The sequence below is a fragment of the Arabidopsis thaliana genome, chromosome 5 (assembly GCF_000001735.4).
Source record: "Arabidopsis thaliana chromosome 5, partial sequence".
In the NCBI taxonomy this organism is placed as follows: Eukaryota; Viridiplantae; Streptophyta; class Magnoliopsida; order Brassicales; family Brassicaceae; genus Arabidopsis; species Arabidopsis thaliana.
The window spans coordinates 18,539,035-18,558,713 of record NC_003076.8 but is presented as its reverse complement, the minus strand read 5'-3'; the positions used below and the strand labels follow the sequence as shown (position 1 = coordinate 18,558,713).

The 19,679-nt window shown below is 33.1% G+C and overlaps 4 protein-coding genes, 1 long non-coding RNA gene and 1 other non-coding gene across 10 annotated transcripts; 3 read left to right on the top strand and 3 right to left on the bottom strand.

Annotated features, from left to right (window-relative positions):
- Positions 1-307: 307 nt before the first annotated feature.
- Positions 308-2,175, top strand: AT5G45740 (Ubiquitin domain-containing protein). Its single transcript, NM_123941.3, has 4 exons — positions 308-659; positions 1,265-1,387; positions 1,471-1,590; positions 1,669-2,175. Exons 1-4 carry the CDS (start codon positions 617-619, stop codon positions 1,737-1,739), a joined length of 357 nt encoding a protein of 118 aa, NP_199386.2. The 5' UTR covers positions 308-616; the 3' UTR covers positions 1,740-2,175.
- A 2,631-nt stretch (positions 2,176-4,806) lies between these two features.
- Positions 4,807-6,905, bottom strand: AT5G45730 (Cysteine/Histidine-rich C1 domain family protein). Its single transcript, NM_123940.3, has one exon. It carries the CDS (start codon positions 6,736-6,738, stop codon positions 5,056-5,058), a length of 1,683 nt encoding a protein of 560 aa, NP_199385.2. The 5' UTR covers positions 6,739-6,905; the 3' UTR covers positions 4,807-5,055.
- Positions 6,906-7,134: 229 nt separating this feature from the next.
- Positions 7,135-7,455, bottom strand: AT5G06745. The gene has a single exon (NR_142944.1). It is a non-coding gene; the product is annotated as an other RNA (long non-coding RNA).
- A 3,917-nt stretch (positions 7,456-11,372) lies between these two features.
- On the top strand, positions 11,373-15,741 carry AT5G45720 (AAA-type ATPase family protein). 2 transcript variants are annotated; one of them, NM_123939.3, is made up of 6 exons: positions 11,373-13,809; positions 13,879-14,098; positions 14,182-14,559; positions 14,632-15,043; positions 15,122-15,185; positions 15,275-15,521. In NM_123939.3, exons 1-6 carry the CDS (start codon positions 12,085-12,087, stop codon positions 15,374-15,376), a joined length of 2,901 nt encoding a protein of 966 aa, NP_199384.2. In that variant the 5' UTR covers positions 11,373-12,084; the 3' UTR covers positions 15,377-15,521. The 2 variants fall into 2 exon arrangements, with proteins under 2 accessions (NP_199384.2, NP_001190476.1); NM_001203547.1 differs by having other exon boundaries at positions 11,509-13,809; positions 13,879-14,068; positions 15,275-15,741.
- On the top strand, positions 15,663-15,734 carry AT5G45715. The gene has a single exon. It is a non-coding gene; the product is annotated as a tRNA-Glu (tRNA).
- Positions 15,742-15,849: 108 nt separating the features above from the next.
- Positions 15,850-18,049, bottom strand: RHA1 (winged-helix DNA-binding transcription factor family protein). 4 transcript variants are annotated; one of them, NM_123938.4, is made up of 3 exons: positions 17,618-18,049; positions 16,923-17,211; positions 15,851-16,829 (listed from the first exon to the last, which is right to left on the bottom strand). In NM_123938.4, the coding sequence occupies exons 2-3, from the start codon at positions 17,136-17,138 to the stop codon at positions 16,008-16,010; spliced, it is 1,038 nt and encodes a 345-aa protein (NP_199383.1). In that variant the 5' UTR covers positions 17,139-17,211; positions 17,618-18,049; the 3' UTR covers positions 15,851-16,007. The 4 variants fall into 4 exon arrangements, with proteins under 4 accessions (NP_001331800.1, NP_199383.1, NP_974891.1 ...); NM_001344637.1 differs by having other exon boundaries at positions 15,850-16,829; positions 16,923-17,849; NM_203162.2 differs by having other exon boundaries at positions 15,851-17,211; positions 17,618-17,854.
- Between the last annotated feature and the right edge of the window lie 1,630 nt (positions 18,050-19,679).

Sequence of the window (19,679 nt, the reverse complement as noted above, 5' to 3'; positions counted from 1 at the left end):
TACTAGTTTTTAAAGTTGATTTTGGCTTTTGATTTTACAAAATCCACTTTTTCATCCATTCATGATTTTGTAAAAAGTTAATTTCCTAAATTATAGGGAATTCAAAATTTAAAAGATTCTAGTCATTTGTTCTTAAAATCCAAAATTCACTTTTTTGGGATTTTCAACAAATTCTATCGTAAACTCTTTTTTTTTTGTTTTTAAAAATAAAAATAAAGTTTTAAATAAATAATTTTAAAACGTTTCTAAATAATAATTATATAAAAATCAAAAACTAGAAAAGTTACCATTTAAGATTTTGCAAAATCTAAAATCTCCACCAAAATCAAAAACTCATAAAATCAAAAACAAAAAACCAAAAGCCACAATCCAAAATCCAAAAACCCACCAAAATCAACAAAACATTCATGGCCTAATTTGGCAGTCAAAACAGAATTTGACCTTGAAGACGACTCTTGCAGACTTCTCCGGCGATTCTCCCGCCGTGAAACTCTTATCGGCGGCTATCTTTCTCCGTTTCGTTCCCGACGGTCGAGTTTGTACTGGCATTTACTTTACTTGTTCGAAGCGACTTCCAATTTTCACCTAATCAAACGCGACTCTCAACGGTTCGAGAATGGGTTGTATCGGATCTTCTCAGGCCAGAAATGAAGGCGGAGGTTAGTGGAATCGATACTCTCTTAAACCTTTAATTCCGCACTCCGTTTGTCTCGCTGAATTTGTTCTCAGAATTTGGGCTACGATTTATACTTGTGTTGTAATGTTTTGATTCTTGGTGATAGTTCTAGTTTTGAGGTGTTAACATGAACTAATCTTGCAAATGTTATGATTCTTGGAGTGATTTCGAAGGAAATATCAGTTTATTGTGGTGTTGACATGTTTGTGATTCGTTAAAGATTCCAAATTTTGAAGCTCAGAATTAGTTCAGCAGAGAATTAGAATGCTCTTCAACATTGTTTCTACTGCTCAGAATTAGAATGTTGGATCAGAGAAAGTTGTTATCGATGGTATGATTGAAATGAAATGGCCGTTTACTAATGTTATAACATTCCATTTTTACCAAGAAAAATTGTTCTGTGAACAATAGACAATATAATCTGATTCGTTCTGCCTTATACTGTATTTGTTGTCTTGATGAAATTGAAACTGTGATGATCTTCTGAAGTAGATGGCTATAATATTGGTGTTACTGAAAGAACTGTTTTAAAATTGGTGGTAGTTTATATTGTATCATTCTCTTATGAGTTTTGTACGTTTGACACAGCAAAAAGGAAGAAAATCATGAAACCTAAACCGTGGGCACATACTGAGCCAATCACAAGGGCACAACTTACGAACATGCGTGAGGAATTTTGGGACACCTCTCCACACTATGGTGGTCAAAGAGGTATATATATATCTCTCTTTCTTGTAATCTGCTGCATCGCACTATGTACATTTGGAAACTGAGCGAAATTTACTGAAAACCAGAGATATGGGAAGCACTTCGAGCTGCTGCTGAAGCTGACTTGAAACTAGCACAAACTATTGTTGACAGTGCAGGCGTGATTGTTCAGAACCGTGACCTAACATTGTGCTGGGATGAAAGAGGTTTGTAATACACAATTCTGATTCGTTTCTCTCGTTTCTTGTTTTGTTACCTTAATGACTTGCTCTTATTCAATGCAGGTGCTAGATATGAGCTTCCTAGGTACGTTCTAAGTGAGCCCACGAATCTGATTCGAGAGGAAGGACAGTAACTTCCAAGAACATTGACACAATACTTAGTAAGTAGTAGAAGAGGACTAGAAGTTGAAGTAAGTCTCTCATATTCAATACTTTTTGCAATTGATAGTGAATAGAAACACGGTATATTAGTAGGAGACACTCTCTGTATAGTTACTGGAATCTAAAGTGAGAGATGGTGGTTGAGGTACAAATGTACAGAGCCAAGAGTTGTGAACTTTTGTGGTCAAAATGATCTTATGAAGTCTTTTTGACAACCAGGGGCGGATCTACGTTGTGGGTAGGTAGGGCACGTGCCCTACACAAGGTTTATAAAGTTTATCTTGGAATACAACTGATATATTTGAAGCTAGCGTTAGTGGTTGTGTCCCCACACTCTTTCAATCCGTGCTTGGGTTCGAGTCTAGGTAGCAGATACCTTTTTTTTTTTAACATTGTCTTTTTCTTCTACCACAAACATTAATTTGAATTATCTAATGTTACACTTAGCTCAAACTTCCTTATTTAGTTAAAGTTTATGTTGATACTAGATAAGGCCCGCCTATTTAGGCGGGTGTACCGAAAATTTTCAAATACTTGAACGGGTCTAAACTTCAAAACCCGAAAAACTCGAACCCGAACCCGAATAGGTATCCAAACATATTTCAAATATAAGTATATATTAGTTATATTTACACTTATATATAGAAAATATTAGGATTTTTTGGATATTTTAGTTATTTTTGTGTCTTTTTAGATATATTCAAGCAAAACTACTGGTGTTGTTTTGAGAATTTTTGAAATTTTGAAGTAATTTAATAGATTTGCACACAAAATTTGATATTTCAATATATAAATAAACTCGAATCCGAACCCGAACCCGACCCGAAATCTTAAACTACCCGAACGGGTCCTAAACTTCTAAACCCGAAAACCCTAACCCGAAATACCCGACCCGAATACCCAAACGCCCAGGGCTAATAATTAATAGAAAAAAGAAATCCACAAAAATATTTAGAAACCAAACATTGTTGAAAATATATTTTCTATATATAGCGTAATCTCGTAAGTTAATTTTACATCATGCAAATTAATATTAACTGAGTTAAAATTAATAAATGAAAATAATTGAAAAGTTAAATCCTGTAAGCTAAGCTATTTTTCTCAAAATGTTCTATTTTCACTTATGACTAGATGAATTCCCACGCTACGCGTGGGTTTGTTTTGAAAATTCTTTAGATAAAAATATGTTAATTATTTTTGTCGCTAATTTATGTTTATTTTTTGTTTGTTATTTTATACTTAGTAAAATTAGACTCATCTTATGTACTTACATTTTTATTGTTAGATTCATTTTTGACTCTAAATATCAATTTTTATATATTTTCATGTATAATCTGATTATTTTTATATCCAAGATTCTAAAATTTGTTCATTATCATGAATACACACAACAAGAATATAAGATATTTTGATATCAAGAGTTTTCGTATGAAAAAAAAAGAAGCAAAAATTAAAGAGTTATTTTAGTAACACTTTTTAGATTTTATACTATTGCATATAGCCGTAAGAGACAAATGGATTTGTTTTGAATTTTGTGGTATGTTTAACGTCTCAAAAGTCTATTACTTGAAAATATTGAATGTCAATGTTACGAACTTACCTAAAGATACAAAAATGAAAATACATAATTTCATATGATAAGATATGAACCATAACGTAATAATAATTAAAAAAATCAAGGTAAAATAACTACACTAATATTAGGTAGCAAACAAATAAACTACAACACAAACAACTATTTAGTCATTATAGAGTGATGACCATTGACCATTAAATTTTTTTAAAATATAAAATAATAAAAGTAAAATAAAAGTAGTAAATGATTTATTTAAATAAGTAATTTTATTTTTATTTATATTTTGAAAAAATCATTTAAGAAATGAATTAATGGAGGATTTAACACAATATGAGACTTTTGATTTTCTCTCAATTAATTTTGCTAATTTTAATTTAATCAATATTAAATGACACATGTTATTTTCTTGTGTGATGATGTGTCACCCATATGGAGAGAGTTGGCCAACTTTCATATATATGATTACATGAGTTAAAGACAAATTTGTTAATTTTTCTTTTGTTGAATAAATGTCCCAAAACCTTAAATTACCCGAACGGGTCCTAAACTTCTAAACCCGAAAACTCGAACCCTAAATACCCGACCCGAATACCCAAACGCCTAGGGCTAATAATTAATATAAAAAAAAAAATCCACAAAAATATTTAGAAACCAAACATTGTTGAAAATATATTTTCTATATATGCCGTAATCTCGTAAGTTAATTTTACATCATGCAAATTAATATTAAATGAGTTAAAATTAATAAATAAAAATAATTGAAAAGTTAAATCCTGTAAGCTAAGCTATTTTTCTCAAAATGTTCTATTTTCACTTATGATTACATGAGTTAAAGACAAATTTGTTAATTTTCCTTTTGTTGAATAAATGTTAATTGTTTATAAATATATAGACATATAAATTAGTATATGTAAATTTGTTTACTTTTTAAGATTTTCTATTTTCTTAGAGAATTAAAAAGTTAAATTTTGAATGACACATGTAAACATCTGATCGTTTGACTTGACACGTGGCACAATCCTATGAGTTAGCAACTTTGAAAACCATACTTTATATAATAAGATTTCTTTGTGATCTGATTAAATATTATTTGTGTTATATCTTAAATGTTAATATATATATGAAAATAATTACGAAATTCTATATTCATGTTATATATACCTACATAAATTGTAAAAATTAAATTTTATGTATAATATTTTTGATAAATATATATTAAAAAAATAGTGCCCCAGACTATATATTTCTCTAGATCCGCTATTGTTGACAACTATCTTATGCAATGTATATATACACACACACAACTATAAAATTTGCAGGAATACGAATAGGCATCATATATGCTCCATCACTCTTTCTCTTACATGACTAATAAATTACTTGAGACAAAAGGGTCGCTTAAATATTTTGGAGCTTTGATTAGGATTTGCATACATGAAACTTAAAGGAACTGAAGATAATCATTCCTCTATTGTTATTATTATTAAAAAAAAACTGCATTACATAGAAGCAAATAGATCCTATTTATAAACCCCTCACACTGGTTTCTACAGGATCCGAAAACAAATTAACTCAGATTCTAGAAGAATCCCAAATACATGAAAAGAAAGAAAATAGGAGAAAGAAAAGATACAGAAGATATCAAGCAAACGTAAATATACTCTGATACATCATCATATAGCTTCCCCTTGTGGATCTTTCAGACATACTCATTACTCACAGTGAACTTTACTATACCACTCCTCCCAACGGTCGTGGCCTCGGTATGCACACTTTCTTGAACAAGCGTATACAACAGTTGAATCTGAATATGCAATACCCTTTAGAAAGAAAGGGAACATGCAACGCTTTTCACAGACTATGCAAATAGGTCTAGTCATACCATGATTGGGAACTAGTTCACCTCCCAAGTATTTGTTCCCTGGCTTTAAGTAACACATGTCTCCAAGTACACACTCGATATGGAGAGTGACCCCACATTCATCACAACCATAATACCATACGCTTGCATCTGTCTTTCCCTCACAAATATCACACCACAATTGACCGTTGGAGCTTCCAGCACCATGATGCAACGATAAGACATGATCGTCGCATCTGTGTTTTACTTTTCTTGGTAAAGTGGCACAGTCCATGCCTAAAGCGAAATCACAAACAATACAACTTAAGACATACTCCGAATCTTCACCACATGCTCCACAAGTCTTGTGCTCTTTTGAGGTACGAAATAAGGGATGGGGATGCAGTTCATGCTGAAAAGGCTCAGAAATGGAACTGCACCGGATATCAAATAAAATATTCATGTGGATACATGCGCTGTTAAAATTGCATTTGTACTTGAAGCCATCAAAATATTGAAGACAACTTGTACACTTGAAAGGTTTACCATGCCTATCACCATACTGTAGACGAAGCAGGTGGCTGTGCAGGATATTTCGTTTCTTCCGGGGAAGACTGGCACATACTTTATGAAGGAAGAACTTGCATTCCACACATTTGAAGAATGGATCAGAATCGATGGGCCTGATGCAAGCATCACACCACATCTTTTCATAATCGGCAGCATTATCATCATCACCAAGTTTTAGATTATGTTCTTCATGACTAAAATGAATGATTTCTTTCTCATTTATTACCTTGTATGGATCCTCTTCTCCCTCATCTTCAGGCTTATCTTCGAGTTCTTTTCCATCCCACACATCTTCCCTTGTCGCACACTTTGAATGAACAGCATAATTAGGACAACGCGAGCAAAAGAAAGCTCCAAGGGTCCAATCCATCTTTTGGCGACAAACTCCACATTCCCAATCACCGTGACCGAGATGATAAGTGCGAGAAATCTTGTGGTCATGACGATTTATGTTTATGACTCGAGGCAAATTGATACAACCTTTGTGCAGCATGAAATCACATTCAAGACAAACGTAAGGATTCCGGTCACCAACCAACCCACATGCGTTACAAGTGAAGGCGTCCTTTCTCGCCATGAGGGTTAATGTATGGCTGTGGCTCTTTTGCTCATATATAGTAAGCGGTGCGGGATTTAACCAGCATCTCAAATCAACACTGAAATTACAAATGGAACAATGATACATGAGATCAACAAGTGGGCTTCTACAAAACTGGCATTTACCATCAGTATAGTCAATTGTCTCTGGCGAGACTTTCTTGAGAGGATGTCTGGAGTGACAGGGGTGGTTGATGATGTCTGGCCAACCTATGCAAGCCACATGAGCTTGAATATTGCAGAGTTCACAGTAATATCCGTAGCCTGAATCATCACCGCATCCATCGCAGTTATTTGACCGACCTGTAATTACTCCCTCCTGCTTAATTCTTGCGTATCTTAACGGATGATTGCAGAATTGCTTCACTCTCTCGCTTTGTTGGTCCATTAGTGGGTCTGGGAGATCTGCTTTGAGTGTTTTGGTTGGTAAAAGACTAAAGATTGAAATATCAAACGGCACAAGTTTGTAAAGTTCCGACAGTCATTGACCTTACCGACACAACCAGCTCATCGTGTCAGATTACACTATTTATAAATTGATGATACGGATCAAGAAAATTATTGGTACCATAGTCCATTATTTTAAAATATCCCCAAATGTTCTGCTTATAACCAGGCCCGGCTCAATGTTTAACTGGTCCATGTGCGAATAATAAAAGACCCTCTTTGTACTTTTTAAGTTAAGCCCAAAATTCTTTAACAACTAAAGAATTCAATGTTATGTAGCAAAGTCGATGGGTCCATCTAGCAATGTTATCAGGTTTATTTTGGAACTTCTGCTTAGTTCAAAAGATTCGAGGAGGCTGACAATCAAACATAATCTACTTATGATCTAATTCGTTTCTCTCGTTTATTGTTTAAGTTACTTACTGGCTTATACTTACTCAATGCAGGTGCTAGATATGAGCTTCCTAGGTATTTTCTAAGTGAGCCCACGAATCTGATTCGAGAGGAGGGACAGTAACTTCCATGAACTTTGACACAAAAAGCAAAGCTTAGTATTAGTAAGTAGAAGAAGAAGAAGAAGCAAGAAGACTAGAATCTGAAGTCTCGCATATCATATTGAATACTTTTAGCAATTGGTAGTTACTGAAATCTAAAGTGTGAGATGGTGAGACGTGGTGTTTGAGGTACAAATGTACAGTTAGGATTTGTTATACTTTGTTGGGGTCAAAACGATCTAATGAACTTTTGACAGTTGACAAATTCTAAGTATTTTGGTTATTCAAAATCAGCTTTGATTTACAAAACAAGAACAAGGTGGGATTAAAATAAGTTGTGACAAGAAAATTAAAGATTTTTCTAAATTTTTTATGTATATATTTATTTAATTTACATGTCACTAGGTCTGATACAAAATGATTCCCTCCCTCCACATTTTTCTATAAAATTATCGAGAATGACAAAACTTTAAAAAACATTTGTGTCAGAAATGGTCTTCACTCTTATTCGTCTTTTTAAGTTATCATGTCTTTTTGTTCCTTGGATTTTGGAGCTATTCATTTCATTTAGTACTAGCCAATTACTAGATTCGCTTAATATTGAGTTATAGTGTTTATAGTGTTAGGGCATCTCCAACCCTACTATATTTTAGAGTAAAAATTCAAAATTTTTCTCTAACTCCACTCTATAATTGACTAAAAATAGAGATTTATACAGACTCTATATATAGAGCAACTCTATTCTCTACTCTATTTTTGAGTTCAACTTTTTTATTTATTCTTTAATCCCTCAAATTTAAACTTTTTATTTAATACATATAATCATTTTACAAACAATAATTACAACACATAATTTTATAAACTTAACAAACAATTAAGTATTAAATTTAACATAATTTTATAAACTTAACAAGAAACAAGTACCTAATTTAAAATAAACAACATAAAAAAACTAAAACATAAAATTAACTAGTGATTTAATAGTCCGGTAAATTGTTGTAGATCCGCCAAGATAGTCGAAATATTGTCCAAATGAAGTAGATGGAGGGGGAGTTTCTTGATCTTGTCGTTGGACATGTTGTTTTTGTAAAATCCGTCCTTGTTCACTCTAAAAAAATGCCCGAACATGTGAGTTTTGAAAGGAATTCAAATCACAAAATAAAATTTGTAATGTTTTATTATTGTTATATGATGTAATGTTTTTTTAATAAATAAGTAGTGTTTAATTTAAATAATATCATATTTTTTTGGGAATTTTGCAAATCTATAATATATGGGGTCAAATTGTAAATTATATAATTAAAAGGTATTAGTATATAAATTAGAAATAGAATATTTTTAAAAATATTCTTTTTTAGAGTAGAAAATGAAGATATACATTGGAGAGAAATCCACCTCTAAAATAGAGTAACTCTATTTTAGAGGTGGATATAGAGCTATACATTGGAGATGGTCTTATACTATGATCAAAAATATTTATTTTTCTTTCATATATAGGGTTTGAATGGTTATGATGTTAGGAATGAACAAATTCGTTAGTTCAATCCACAATATTTTTAGGGCATACAACAAAACATAAAGGATTAACTCTATTTGTCTGTAAAAATAGACGGTAGTTGTCTGGTTTTTTTATTCTTTTTATCTATATTATTACGAACATAATTGTGAATAGTAAATAAAAAACAGTCTAGCCCACACACAGATTTATCCGCATTAACCACTACAACCATTCATACCTATATGTCAATGTACAACATTAACAATAGTAAACTTATGGGCATAACAAGTTAACTGATGGAGTGATGGTGAATTTAATATAGACTATATAGCCCAAAGTATTTTTATAGGTCAATTGGTAATAGTTAGGTATTATGAGTCTAGATCAAAACTAATATCGTGAGGTCAGGTCAGAATGATCCACCTTGACCGTTTGTTGTTATATTTTTTAGAAAAAGACTTTGAAACGATTGGCTTATTATTACCTGATTATTAGTTCTCTTATGTTTTGGTAGTTATTTTAGGGTTTTACGGTTATTGATAATGATACTTTTGTATTGCTTATATGGTGATTATTTAGAAACTGATTTAACTACATTTGTTTATATCTTTGGGTCCCAAAAAAAAAGACGGTAATTGTCCTTATTAGGAAAAGAGATAACAGTGATTTAAATAGATCAGGTTAAAAAGAATAAGCAAACCACCCAAAATGAATAAGCTAATCATCACTAAATGTGGTCACGTGACAATGTCATTGACCATCGTACCATCATTAATATCGTCCGCAGTTTTATAGTAATTTTTCTGTTATGTTACTTTCTTAATGTTTATTGTTTCTAACAAAAATTTGAAACTAGTCGGATTTCTTGTTTCTTACAAATTTGATTATTCTATTTCGTTTTTTTGGTTCTTTGAAATTTTCTTGTTTTCCATCATTGATTTTTAATTTTTAGCATAGAGATAGAAATCACCCGTTTGATAAAATAACAATTGAACAAATAGGTATTCAGCTGTGATTCAAACACGGTCCACTCGATCATTTGCTGAGCCTAACATTAATAAGGTTGAACCTTGTCAATTTTTTTTTTCTTTTTGGTAATAAGTACCTTATATCAGTTGTATATGGGTAATTAAAAAATATTCCATAAATTGAGTAGGTTCTTACTGCTTGTTGGTGAAAGGCTAATATGATTGTATCATTTTCATTTTCCAACTTCTGTGGAGTACAAAAGATTCGACTAAGTTGACACTTGACACTTAAGTTTGTCAATAACCAATCATTGATTGGCAATCAATCATATTATAAGATTCACTCGATTTGGGGAGAACGGAACGCTAGAAGACATGGTGAACAACCATCGCCACCGGAAAAACTGGTCAAGATGATTGACAAAAATGTTTGAAACCGGTTGAATACGATTCGGAGTGGAGGGACAAACAAGTTAGTGGGAGGCATTCAGTTTTGGTTTACATCATGGCAAAATTAAGAAAATTTCATTTTAATAGAAACAATGTTGTAAAGAGTGTGCATTGAATTGTAAAACAAATCGGTTACCGCTTTTTTTGAATATAATTTACAACTATTAAAAATAAAAATCAATCGTATTATAAGAAATATAAAATTAAAAGCTACTTGAGAATCCCATGATATAAAAACAATAAAAATGATAATTCTTTCTTTTCGTCTTACTTAAAAAAGAGTTTTTATTGTAATTTGATTGAGAAATACAAAAGTGGAATACAGTTTTGATACACGAAGTCGCCAAATATCAAATCTTTCCGTAAACTAAAAGTTGACAGAAGATAAATATATCCTCGAAAACTCAATTCAAACAAGAAAAGCTAAATAGAAATAATGAAGTCAACATAATAAACAAATAATTCTAAAGATTTATTAGACTTGCCAATCAATCTCCCTTGAACCATAATGATCAAAGGCAAACCACTAAACACATCAAGCTAAACCTCCTATAGCAAATTAACACTCCCTCACTAAGCAAGTAAACCTAGACTCTTGTTTCACCAATAAAGAATCAAGACGAGTCCAATTCCTCACACTTCTACCAAAAACAGTGATGTCAAGTCAACTAAAAAGTAAAAAGAATGATACAATTAAATTATTATTGGTTTTGAATATAAGAAGTATATAGTTATATAAAATTTTAGAAAATAGAAATTTTTAAATAGACATTCACTAAAATTTCAATGAAAAATCTAAAATTAGAATACCAATTTTCTAGAAAGAAAAAATATTCTATAATAAGAAAGTAAAAAAATTATTTATGTATTATTACCATCTAAATATAATGCATAATAGACAATACAAATTGCATAGTGCCCATTTTTCTGTTTTTGTATTGTTGATGCACAATTGTACAACATCACCCATCACATCATCACTTAACAACGATAATACAAACAATGAAACAGCTCAATTCAAAGGTGCAAACTCTTTGCTCTCCTTTTATCAAAATTAAAAACAACCAAACAATTTTTTTAGAAAAATAATTTTTATTTTAAAATATGTTATTATTAAAATCTTTTTCACTTCCCGGAAACGGACAAACCGCTTTATTGGCAATGTGCTCTGCTTCTTCTCCATTGCCTCTGTGTTCGTGTCCGTAAAACAGATCTCAAAATACAAAAACCCATCAAACCTTCTCTCTCAAGATTCCCTCTCTGTCTCTCTCTCTATATATCTAAACAGTGAAAAATAAACCTCTCTCTACACTCTGAAAACAGCGTTTATCTTTGCTTTTTCCTGCCAAAAAGGCCCAAAAAACATCACTTTCTCCAGAGAAACCTCTCAGGTTCTACATGTGAATGTTTGGTAAATACAGAAAGAAAGAAAAAAGGAGAGACATCTGCGACTTCTTTCATATACGGTGTCGTTCTCATTTCTCTATTTATTCCCCCACTTGCAAATCTTTGAAACGGACCCTTCAGTTTTTTTTGTTTGTTTTCTGGTCTCTAGTTTGAATCTTTTCTAAAAAGAAACAGAGCCTTTTGAGATTTTAGCACTCTGTGTTTCTTTCAAATGGTTTCGTGTACTAGAAGAAGCACATAGCTTACATTTTTACTTAAATTTTGGGTTATTTCGAAGAGTTTTCTGATTGGCAAGTTCAGTGAATCTTGGGGGAAATTAGGGCTATTACCAAAGTTGGTGAAATCAGTTTCAAATTTGGAAACTTCAGAGATTTCTCAAAGGAAAATGAGATACAGCTTGATTTGGTTCTTCTATAGATACTTAGACAAGAGTCTAACGAAGAAAACAGAGCACTTGTGATCATATATTCATGAGTAGGGTTGCTTCTTCTCGAGTTCTCAAAGATTCAAATGGAGACATCGGTGAGCATCTTCGTAACCATATTCACTTAACCAACTGTATTCATTTGAAGAATCATATGCACAACAACAACAAACAGAGTCCGGTTTTAACTGACCGGTCTCTTCTTATGAGAGATCTTGTCGTTCTTCAGAGATCAAGATCACTTCGTGACCCATCAGCGAGCCCGAATTTGAAAGAAGATCATCAGGACTCACGTGAGGGAAGAAGAAGATCTGGTCTTAGGTTGTCTGGTTCTTCTCCAATTGTGAGTTTTGGAACATCTAAAGTTACTCCTTCTGATGAAAAGTTTGATAGGTCGAGTAGGAAGAGTTATAGAGTAGAAGAAGTTAATGAGGTTTATAGTGTTCCTTCCGTGAAGTCGGTATCGAAAGATAGGATTAATAAGAAGGTTAATGAGGCTATTGTCAAGACTCTTTCTGATCAGTTAAATGAGGTTGGTGGTGATAGTGATGATTTAGTTTCTTGTAATGTTAGACCGCGCGGTGATGGGTGTAGAAGACGGAAGTTTAGAGGGACGAGGAGAGCGGGACGGGCCGTTAATGTTAGAGACAATGCTGCTGGTAATGAGAGTGAGATGTCTATTGCTTCTAACTCAGTGCCTCGTGGTGAGAAGTATGAGGGAGAAGAAGGAGGAGGAGGAAGAGATAGAGAACAGAACATGAGTTGTGGAATACCGTTTAATTGGTCAAGAATTCATCATAGAGGCAAAACTTTTCTTGATATAGCTGGTAGGAGTTTATCTTGTGGAATATCTGATTCAAAGGGAAGGAAAGGCGAAGCTGGTACGCCGATGTTTTCTGATTCAAGCTCTTCTGATCGCGAGGCGTTACCTCTTTTAGTCGATAGCGCAGACAATGAAGAATGGGTGCATGATTACTCAGGCGAGTTGGGTATATTCGCTGACAATTTGCTCAAGAATGGAAAAGATTCAGTCATTGGTAAGAAGAGTAGCCGTAAAAATACTCGGTGGCATCAAAGTTTTACGCAGAAGTACGCTCCAAGAACATTCCGGGATCTTTTGGGACAGAATCTTGTGGTGCAGGCTCTGTCTAACGCTATAGCTAAACGAAGAGTTGGACTTCTTTACGTATTCCACGGTCCAAATGGAACCGGAAAAACATCTTGTGCTCGGGTATTTGCTAGAGCTTTGAACTGCCATTCTACGGAACAATCAAAGCCTTGCGGTGTATGCAGTTCTTGTGTTTCTTATGATGATGGTAAGAACCGGTACATTCGAGAAATGGGTCCTGTAAAAAGTTTCGACTTTGAGAATTTGCTCGATAAAACGAACATTCGTCAGCAGCAAAAGCAGCAGCTTGTGTTAATATTCGATGATTGCGATACTATGTCAACAGATTGTTGGAATACGCTATCGAAAATAGTGGACCGAGCACCTCGTCGTGTGGTTTTCGTTCTTGTATGTTCGAGTCTTGATGTTTTGCCTCACATTATCGTTTCGAGGTGCCAGAAATTCTTTTTCCCTAAGCTCAAAGACGTAGATATCATCGATTCTTTGCAACTTATTGCATCAAAAGAAGAGATTGATATCGATAAAGATGCGTTGAAGCTTGTTGCTTCGAGATCAGATGGTTCCTTGAGAGACGCGGAAATGACTCTAGAACAGCTGAGTTTGCTTGGAACAAGAATCTCTGTTCCTTTAGTTCAAGAAATGGTAATGATCAAAAACATTTCTATATTTTCCATTGGCATTGTTCTCATTATGTTCTTGTTTTCTTTTCAGGTTGGGTTAATATCTGATGAGAAATTAGTTGATCTTCTTGATCTAGCCTTATCCGCGGATACTGTAAACACCGTAAAGAACCTAAGAATAATAATGGAAACCGGCCTAGAACCATTAGCTTTGATGTCACAGCTCGCAACCGTCATAACCGATATCCTCGCGGGAAGCTATGACTTCACTAAAGATCAATGTAAAAGAAAGTTTTTCCGGCGACAACCACGTGAGCTTTTCAAACATTTCCATCATCCAAAATGAGAAGTATTTGTAACTGTAATAACCGATTTTTCTTTTCCGTTGTTCCAGTGTCTAAAGAAGATATGGAGAAGCTGAAACAAGCTTTGAAAACACTATCTGAATCAGAAAAACAGTTGAGAGTATCGAACGATAAACTAACTTGGCTCACTGCTGCATTGCTACAGCTAGCTCCTGATAAACAGTACTTGCTTCCGCATAGTTCTTCTGCTGATGCTAGCTTTAACCATACTCCATTGACGGATTCGGATCCTTCGAACCATGTTGTAGCCGGAACAAGAAGAGATGATAGTAAGCAAGGTTTCAGCTGCAAAAACCGACCTTCCGTTGAAGATATTTGGTTAGCGGTTATCGAGAATGTTCGAGTTAACGGCTTACGAGAGTTTCTTTATAAAGAAGGGAAGATCTTTTCGATTAGTATCGGCTCAGGTAAATGCATAAACGTAGTAGAACATTGTTCATATTGAAAACAAAGCTTTTCTAACTTCGTAGTTTTCGCAGCTCCTATGGTGCAGTTAATGTTTAATTCGCCAATAGCGAAATCAACGGCTGAGAATTTCGAAGAACACATTTTGAAAGCGTTTGAGGCTGTTCTTGGATCTCCAGTCACGTTAGAGATGAGAACCGAGTCGAAGAAAGACCTCGGTTTCTCGTCATTACAAGGTTTAAGCAACGGTGAGAGATTCCGTGAAAGCGGAAGAAGCGAAATCGTTGAAGTGGCTGACTCTGAATCTCCAATGACTCGAGTTAGAAGGAAACACTTGGAAGCAAGTCAAAACCAAAACCAAAATCAGAACCAGAGCATTGTGAGAGGAAAAGTTTCGTTGGCTCAAGTGATTAAACAAGCTGAAGGAAACAGTTGGTCGAAACACAAAGCTGTGGAGATTGCAAATAAGCTTGAACAAGAGAATTTGTAAGAACAAGATTAACCAAAACTTGTTCCTAAAATTTTTTTTTACAGTTTTGTTTGATAATTCGTTGGTTTTTGCAGGAAACTTGAACCAAGATCAAGAAGCTTGATATGTTGGAAAGCATCAAGAAGCACTCGTCGCAAGGTAAACACATTCAATTTCTCTCTATTCTTTATATATATGACTCTGTTTGTTGTCTTTGTGATTGAAAAATTGAAACTTTGAAATTGTAGCTATCGAGATTGAAGGTGAGAACAAGGAAGTTACGATTACATTCGTTGTTGAAGCTTGTCTCTTGTGGGAAATGTCTATCAACGAGATCTCCTCCTAGATAGTTTTGTTTCTTCTTCTTATTTTGCTTTACTTCTTTTCTTAGATCATAATGTAATCTTTGTAGCTATAGAAATTTTCTTGAATCTTTGATCAAGAAATCTTTATTTAGCTAAATAATTATGAGTTTTTATTTTTTATTAGGGCATGACAAAATTTCTTGCATTTTGTATTATTTTTGATGAAATAGTTGTCAGATAACTCAAAACCAATTGTTTCATTGATCTCCTTCGTTGGTTTGTTTGGTCCATCATTGAGTATATAGTTAATAAGAGTTCTATGAACATCAAATCCGATGTCGTCCAGCGGTTAGGATATCTGGCTTTCACCCAGGAGACCCGGGTTCGATTCCCGGCATCGGAGCTTTTTTAATTCTTTTTAGAATTTTGTTGTTTCTTTTCCTAAACTCTGTAACTCTCTCTTTGTTCATATGTTTGCTACAAACAAAACTGACTCTGTAAATTATATAACTGAAATATGAAGGCAAAGAAACCAATTCTGCATATGCATTTATGTCACTCCTGCCTCAAACAATAGAGAGATTTGTTTTTACAGAAACAGAGTAATAAATAATGAACACATACAATAATCTCAGTGGAACCAAAAGAAAACTATTTTACAAAAACCTCATTCATGTCAAGAAGCTTTCTCTGTAATGTTATTTACATTCCCTGAATTCCACCAATACGTCCTTTGATTTCCAATCTTATTACCATTATTATCATTACCGACATCTCTTCTCTCTGACTGAACTTCTTGTTGCTCGGTTGATCCAGGGTTCTCTGTCAAACATTGTTCCCAAAAGTCATCGTTAACGCCTGTTTTTGGAGCAGGCGCAGTAACGGTAACGGGCGGCTCTGAGTTCATATCAATCTTCGATGATTTGGGTCGTGTATCGCCAATACTTAGACTTGACTCAGCTGCATCATGATCCATGCTTGATGACTGCAAACCGCTCTTCTCGCATGATTCCGATACAAGATTCTCCCAAAACGTTAGCGAAGATTCTAACTTTTCGACCTGTTCTATGTGTGAACTGCTTGGAGGAAGAGAGTTCTCTTGAAATCTTCTTTTTCTTCTCTCATGGTTTTCGAGGTTTAGTGAAAGTCCTGGTTTTCCCAAAACCTGTGAAACATATGCCACTATTGATTTCTGATGTTGTTCCATATGTTGTAACCGATCTTTCAATGTCGTTACTTGCAGCTCAAACTCTTTCCGTTCTTGCTCTTGGTTCTGTAACTCCGCAAGAAGGCCTTCTTTCTCATTTTTCAGTCTTTCTATCTGATCCTCCATGCTCCGTCTTTCTGATTCCGTCAAAGGATTTTGCGCTTGTAGATTCACTAACGAGTGGCTATGAACCGGTTTTCGTCTATGAATGTTCTTCATAAGGTAAGGTCGACCTCTAACAAAATCATCATTCAAGAATTCCCATTTCTCAGGATCTACTTTTCGAAAACCCTACGCAAACAAAAACACAAAAAGGTTGTTAATCTTAGCGATGCAGCAAACACCAATCCCCAAAGAGATGAGATACAAAGACAAAAGCTTTACATATGTATTAAGCTGACGGATGAAACTTGAGAAATTCTTATGCTTGAAGAATCTCGGAAGAAGGTCTCTTGAAAACTCTGCTGGATTCTTGACGATGAAGCTTTTGTTGTTTTCGCTCCAAGCAACGACCGAGTCAGAAGAAGAATCATCAACCATTTCATATGTTTTAGTAAGGAAAGGTGGAAGTGAGCTTGAACCTCCATTATTTTCATCCATACCTTAACCACTTCGAATCCAAGACGTTTAAAACCAAACCCGAACAAAAAGTCCCTTGATTAAGTCTTATAGTCTGTTGGATAGAACAAGAAGCTGAAATCAAACTCAACTAGAGAGACTCATTGAAAACATAAACATTTAATTGCAACAATTCCAGTTTAAGACACAACTGTCAAGTGTTTGAATCAATATACGAATCGATCTCTCAAGCTTTAAGAAGCAAAGTAATAAATGACAATAAAAACCAAGACTTTTCCCTCACAAGCTTCGAAATTTATTGAATGGGAGAAACTAAAAAAGTCAAAACCCCTAATTTAGCTCCAAATCTATCCGAATCCGAAATAAGGGCAACACGAGAGAATGAATGAACCAAACCCTTTTGCTTCTACAACCAAATGATTGAAAATCAGAGAGAATCAATCAAAAATTCGAACATTTCTTGTCCTTTAATGTTTCTGATTTGGAATCATCAAACGTACCAGATGATGAGTGGAGAAGATTTCAGATTTGACTCGATCCCGATTGACGCAAATTGGGAAACAATCTTCAAAAGTCTCTTTGATTTGATTGATTAAAGGAACAAACTTTCTTACAAATAAGAATTGAGAGAACGTAAAGCAAAAGAGAAAATTTTCGAAAATTTGAGGATTGAAGGAAAGGTTTGATTTGGCTTCCAAGACCAAAGGGTTGATGGAAGCGCGTATGAATGGCAACAACAACTGTTGTGTCTAAAAGACGGGTTTGGTGGTTTATTATTATCAATCAACTCTCTTTTTCTTTTCTTTTTAATTTACCAAATATAATTTCATATAATTTGACCCAAAAAAAACATAATAAATTTGTAATGTTGTTGATCATTTTGACTTATGAAGATTGATCAAATTAAGAAAAATATGATGTTGTAGATTATAATAGGGAGAAATACAAATGAGAATCTATTTGTAATTTCTTTTAACTTCATTTTATTTTGAAAGTTGATTTCCATTACCAGTTCACTTCACTTCTTCTCCAAAAATTATTAGCGACTAAAACAAGAGAAACATCCTCCTTTAGATTCATTCAAAAATTTATCTAATTTTTTCTTAATTTTACATTCATCGAGTTTTTCTCTCTTCACAATTATTGTGGCCTCTTCCTCATCAAAATCAACAAAAGCAACTCCTAACAAAACAAAACAAAATAAAAACATTTGTAAACATTGTTTAATTTAGAGAACTTGCAGTTTATGGCAAAACATTTTTAGTGAAAATGTGTTATATATTGCCATTTTAATGTGTTGGTTATTATTCTATCCATCCATCTACAAAATATACATTATAAAATATTGGAAGTCACATACCAATTTATCATGTCCAAGTTTTTTCAATCAACAATGAATGAATGTATATTCTTGTTATTTACCAAATAAGTAAATGACTAAAATATTAAGCCTAATAAAATGATCTACATAAAATCCCTATATCTCTAACGAATGGTTTATTTTAGCTCAATACAACTACATATTTGGTTGAGTTGGTGTACCTTCACAATTAGCGATACATCGTAATGCGTCATATCTAGTCCCTTCGTCAATAGATCCAACCTTAAATTGAAGCTCCTCTTTCTGCAAACAATAAAATCCAATCAAGTCTTTTATAAATTTTTAATATACGCAATAACTTCGTCTAATATGTGTAGTTATATTTATGTTTTGTTGTACAAGTTTCTTACAAAAAGTAAAACCATTTTTCCAAAAACTAGGAAACTATAAAAAAAATTGAAAGTTTGAAAGTTGGTGATAGATGATCCAAACGAAATGTGATTGCAACTTAGTCGCTTGCTCATCAACCTCTATTTATATAGGATTATTGTAAACACAATTATTAGATATGCATTATGTAGTCTCAAAATAATTTGACATATAGTAATATTATATAATTGAGCTTTCAACATATGTTAAGATTTTACAATATACATATCTTAAAGATCTCTAAGAATATGTCCCAAAAGCCAAGTATTATAATAATTAAAACTTTAAATGGATATTAAAAATAAACATTGTTGTCCTCAAATCATGGTATAGTAAAATTTCTATAAATTAATACTCGATAAATTAATAATCTATATAAATTAAAAAATTCTTCCGATGCAAGTTGGAACCAATGTAGAATTGACACAAATCGATAAAACAATAAGATAATAAATTTTTGAAAATGTTATGTTAAAATATAGCCTTATCATTTATCATAAATTAATAATTGTATAAACTTATCAATATATATATATATGATAGTAATTTATTTATATATATATGTCATATATAGATTACTATAATTATATATAAAATATTTTAATGAAATTATGACTCTAATGTTGTTCATTTTTCTTATATTTGGATTATTTTTTGGTACAATTCATTTTTAAAATTTTTACTATATCAAAAAGTTTGTATTGTTTTCTAAACTTCATAATTAATTTTCTTTTTATAATTGGTTTTAGAAAAATATTGATTATATTGAAACCTGCTTTCAGATATAATTTTGTAAGAAATTAAAAAAATTA

Bases quoted from the DNA above. Each gene is read 5' to 3' on its own strand.
- AT5G45740 (NM_123941.3), top strand. From the start codon at position 617: ATGGGTTGTATCGGATCTTCTCAGGCCAGAAATGAAGGCGGAG. The intron at 660-1,264 runs GTTAGTGGAATC...CGTTTGACACAG, and splicing joins GGCCAGAAATGAAGGCGGAG to CAAAAAGGAAGAAAATCATG. The intron at 1,591-1,668 runs GTTTGTAATACA...TATTCAATGCAG, and splicing joins ATTGTGCTGGGATGAAAGAG to GTGCTAGATATGAGCTTCCT.
- AT5G45730 (NM_123940.3), bottom strand. From the start codon at position 6,738: ATGGACCAACAAAGCGAGAGAGTGAAGCAATTCTGCAATCATCCGTTA.
- AT5G45720 (NM_123939.3), top strand. From the start codon at position 12,085: ATGAGTAGGGTTGCTTCTTCTCGAGTTCTCAAAGATTCAAATGGAGAC. The intron at 14,560-14,631 runs GTAAATGCATAA...TAGTTTTCGCAG, and splicing joins TTCGATTAGTATCGGCTCAG to CTCCTATGGTGCAGTTAATG. The intron at 15,186-15,274 runs GTAAACACATTC...TTGAAATTGTAG, and splicing joins CAAGAAGCACTCGTCGCAAG to CTATCGAGATTGAAGGTGAG.
- RHA1 (NM_123938.4), bottom strand. From the start codon at position 17,138: ATGGATGAAAATAATGGAGGTTCAAGCTCACTTCCACCTTTCCTTACT. The intron at 16,830-16,922 runs GTAAAGCTTTTG...TTGTTTGCGTAG, and splicing joins TCCGTCAGCTTAATACATAT to GGTTTTCGAAAAGTAGATCC.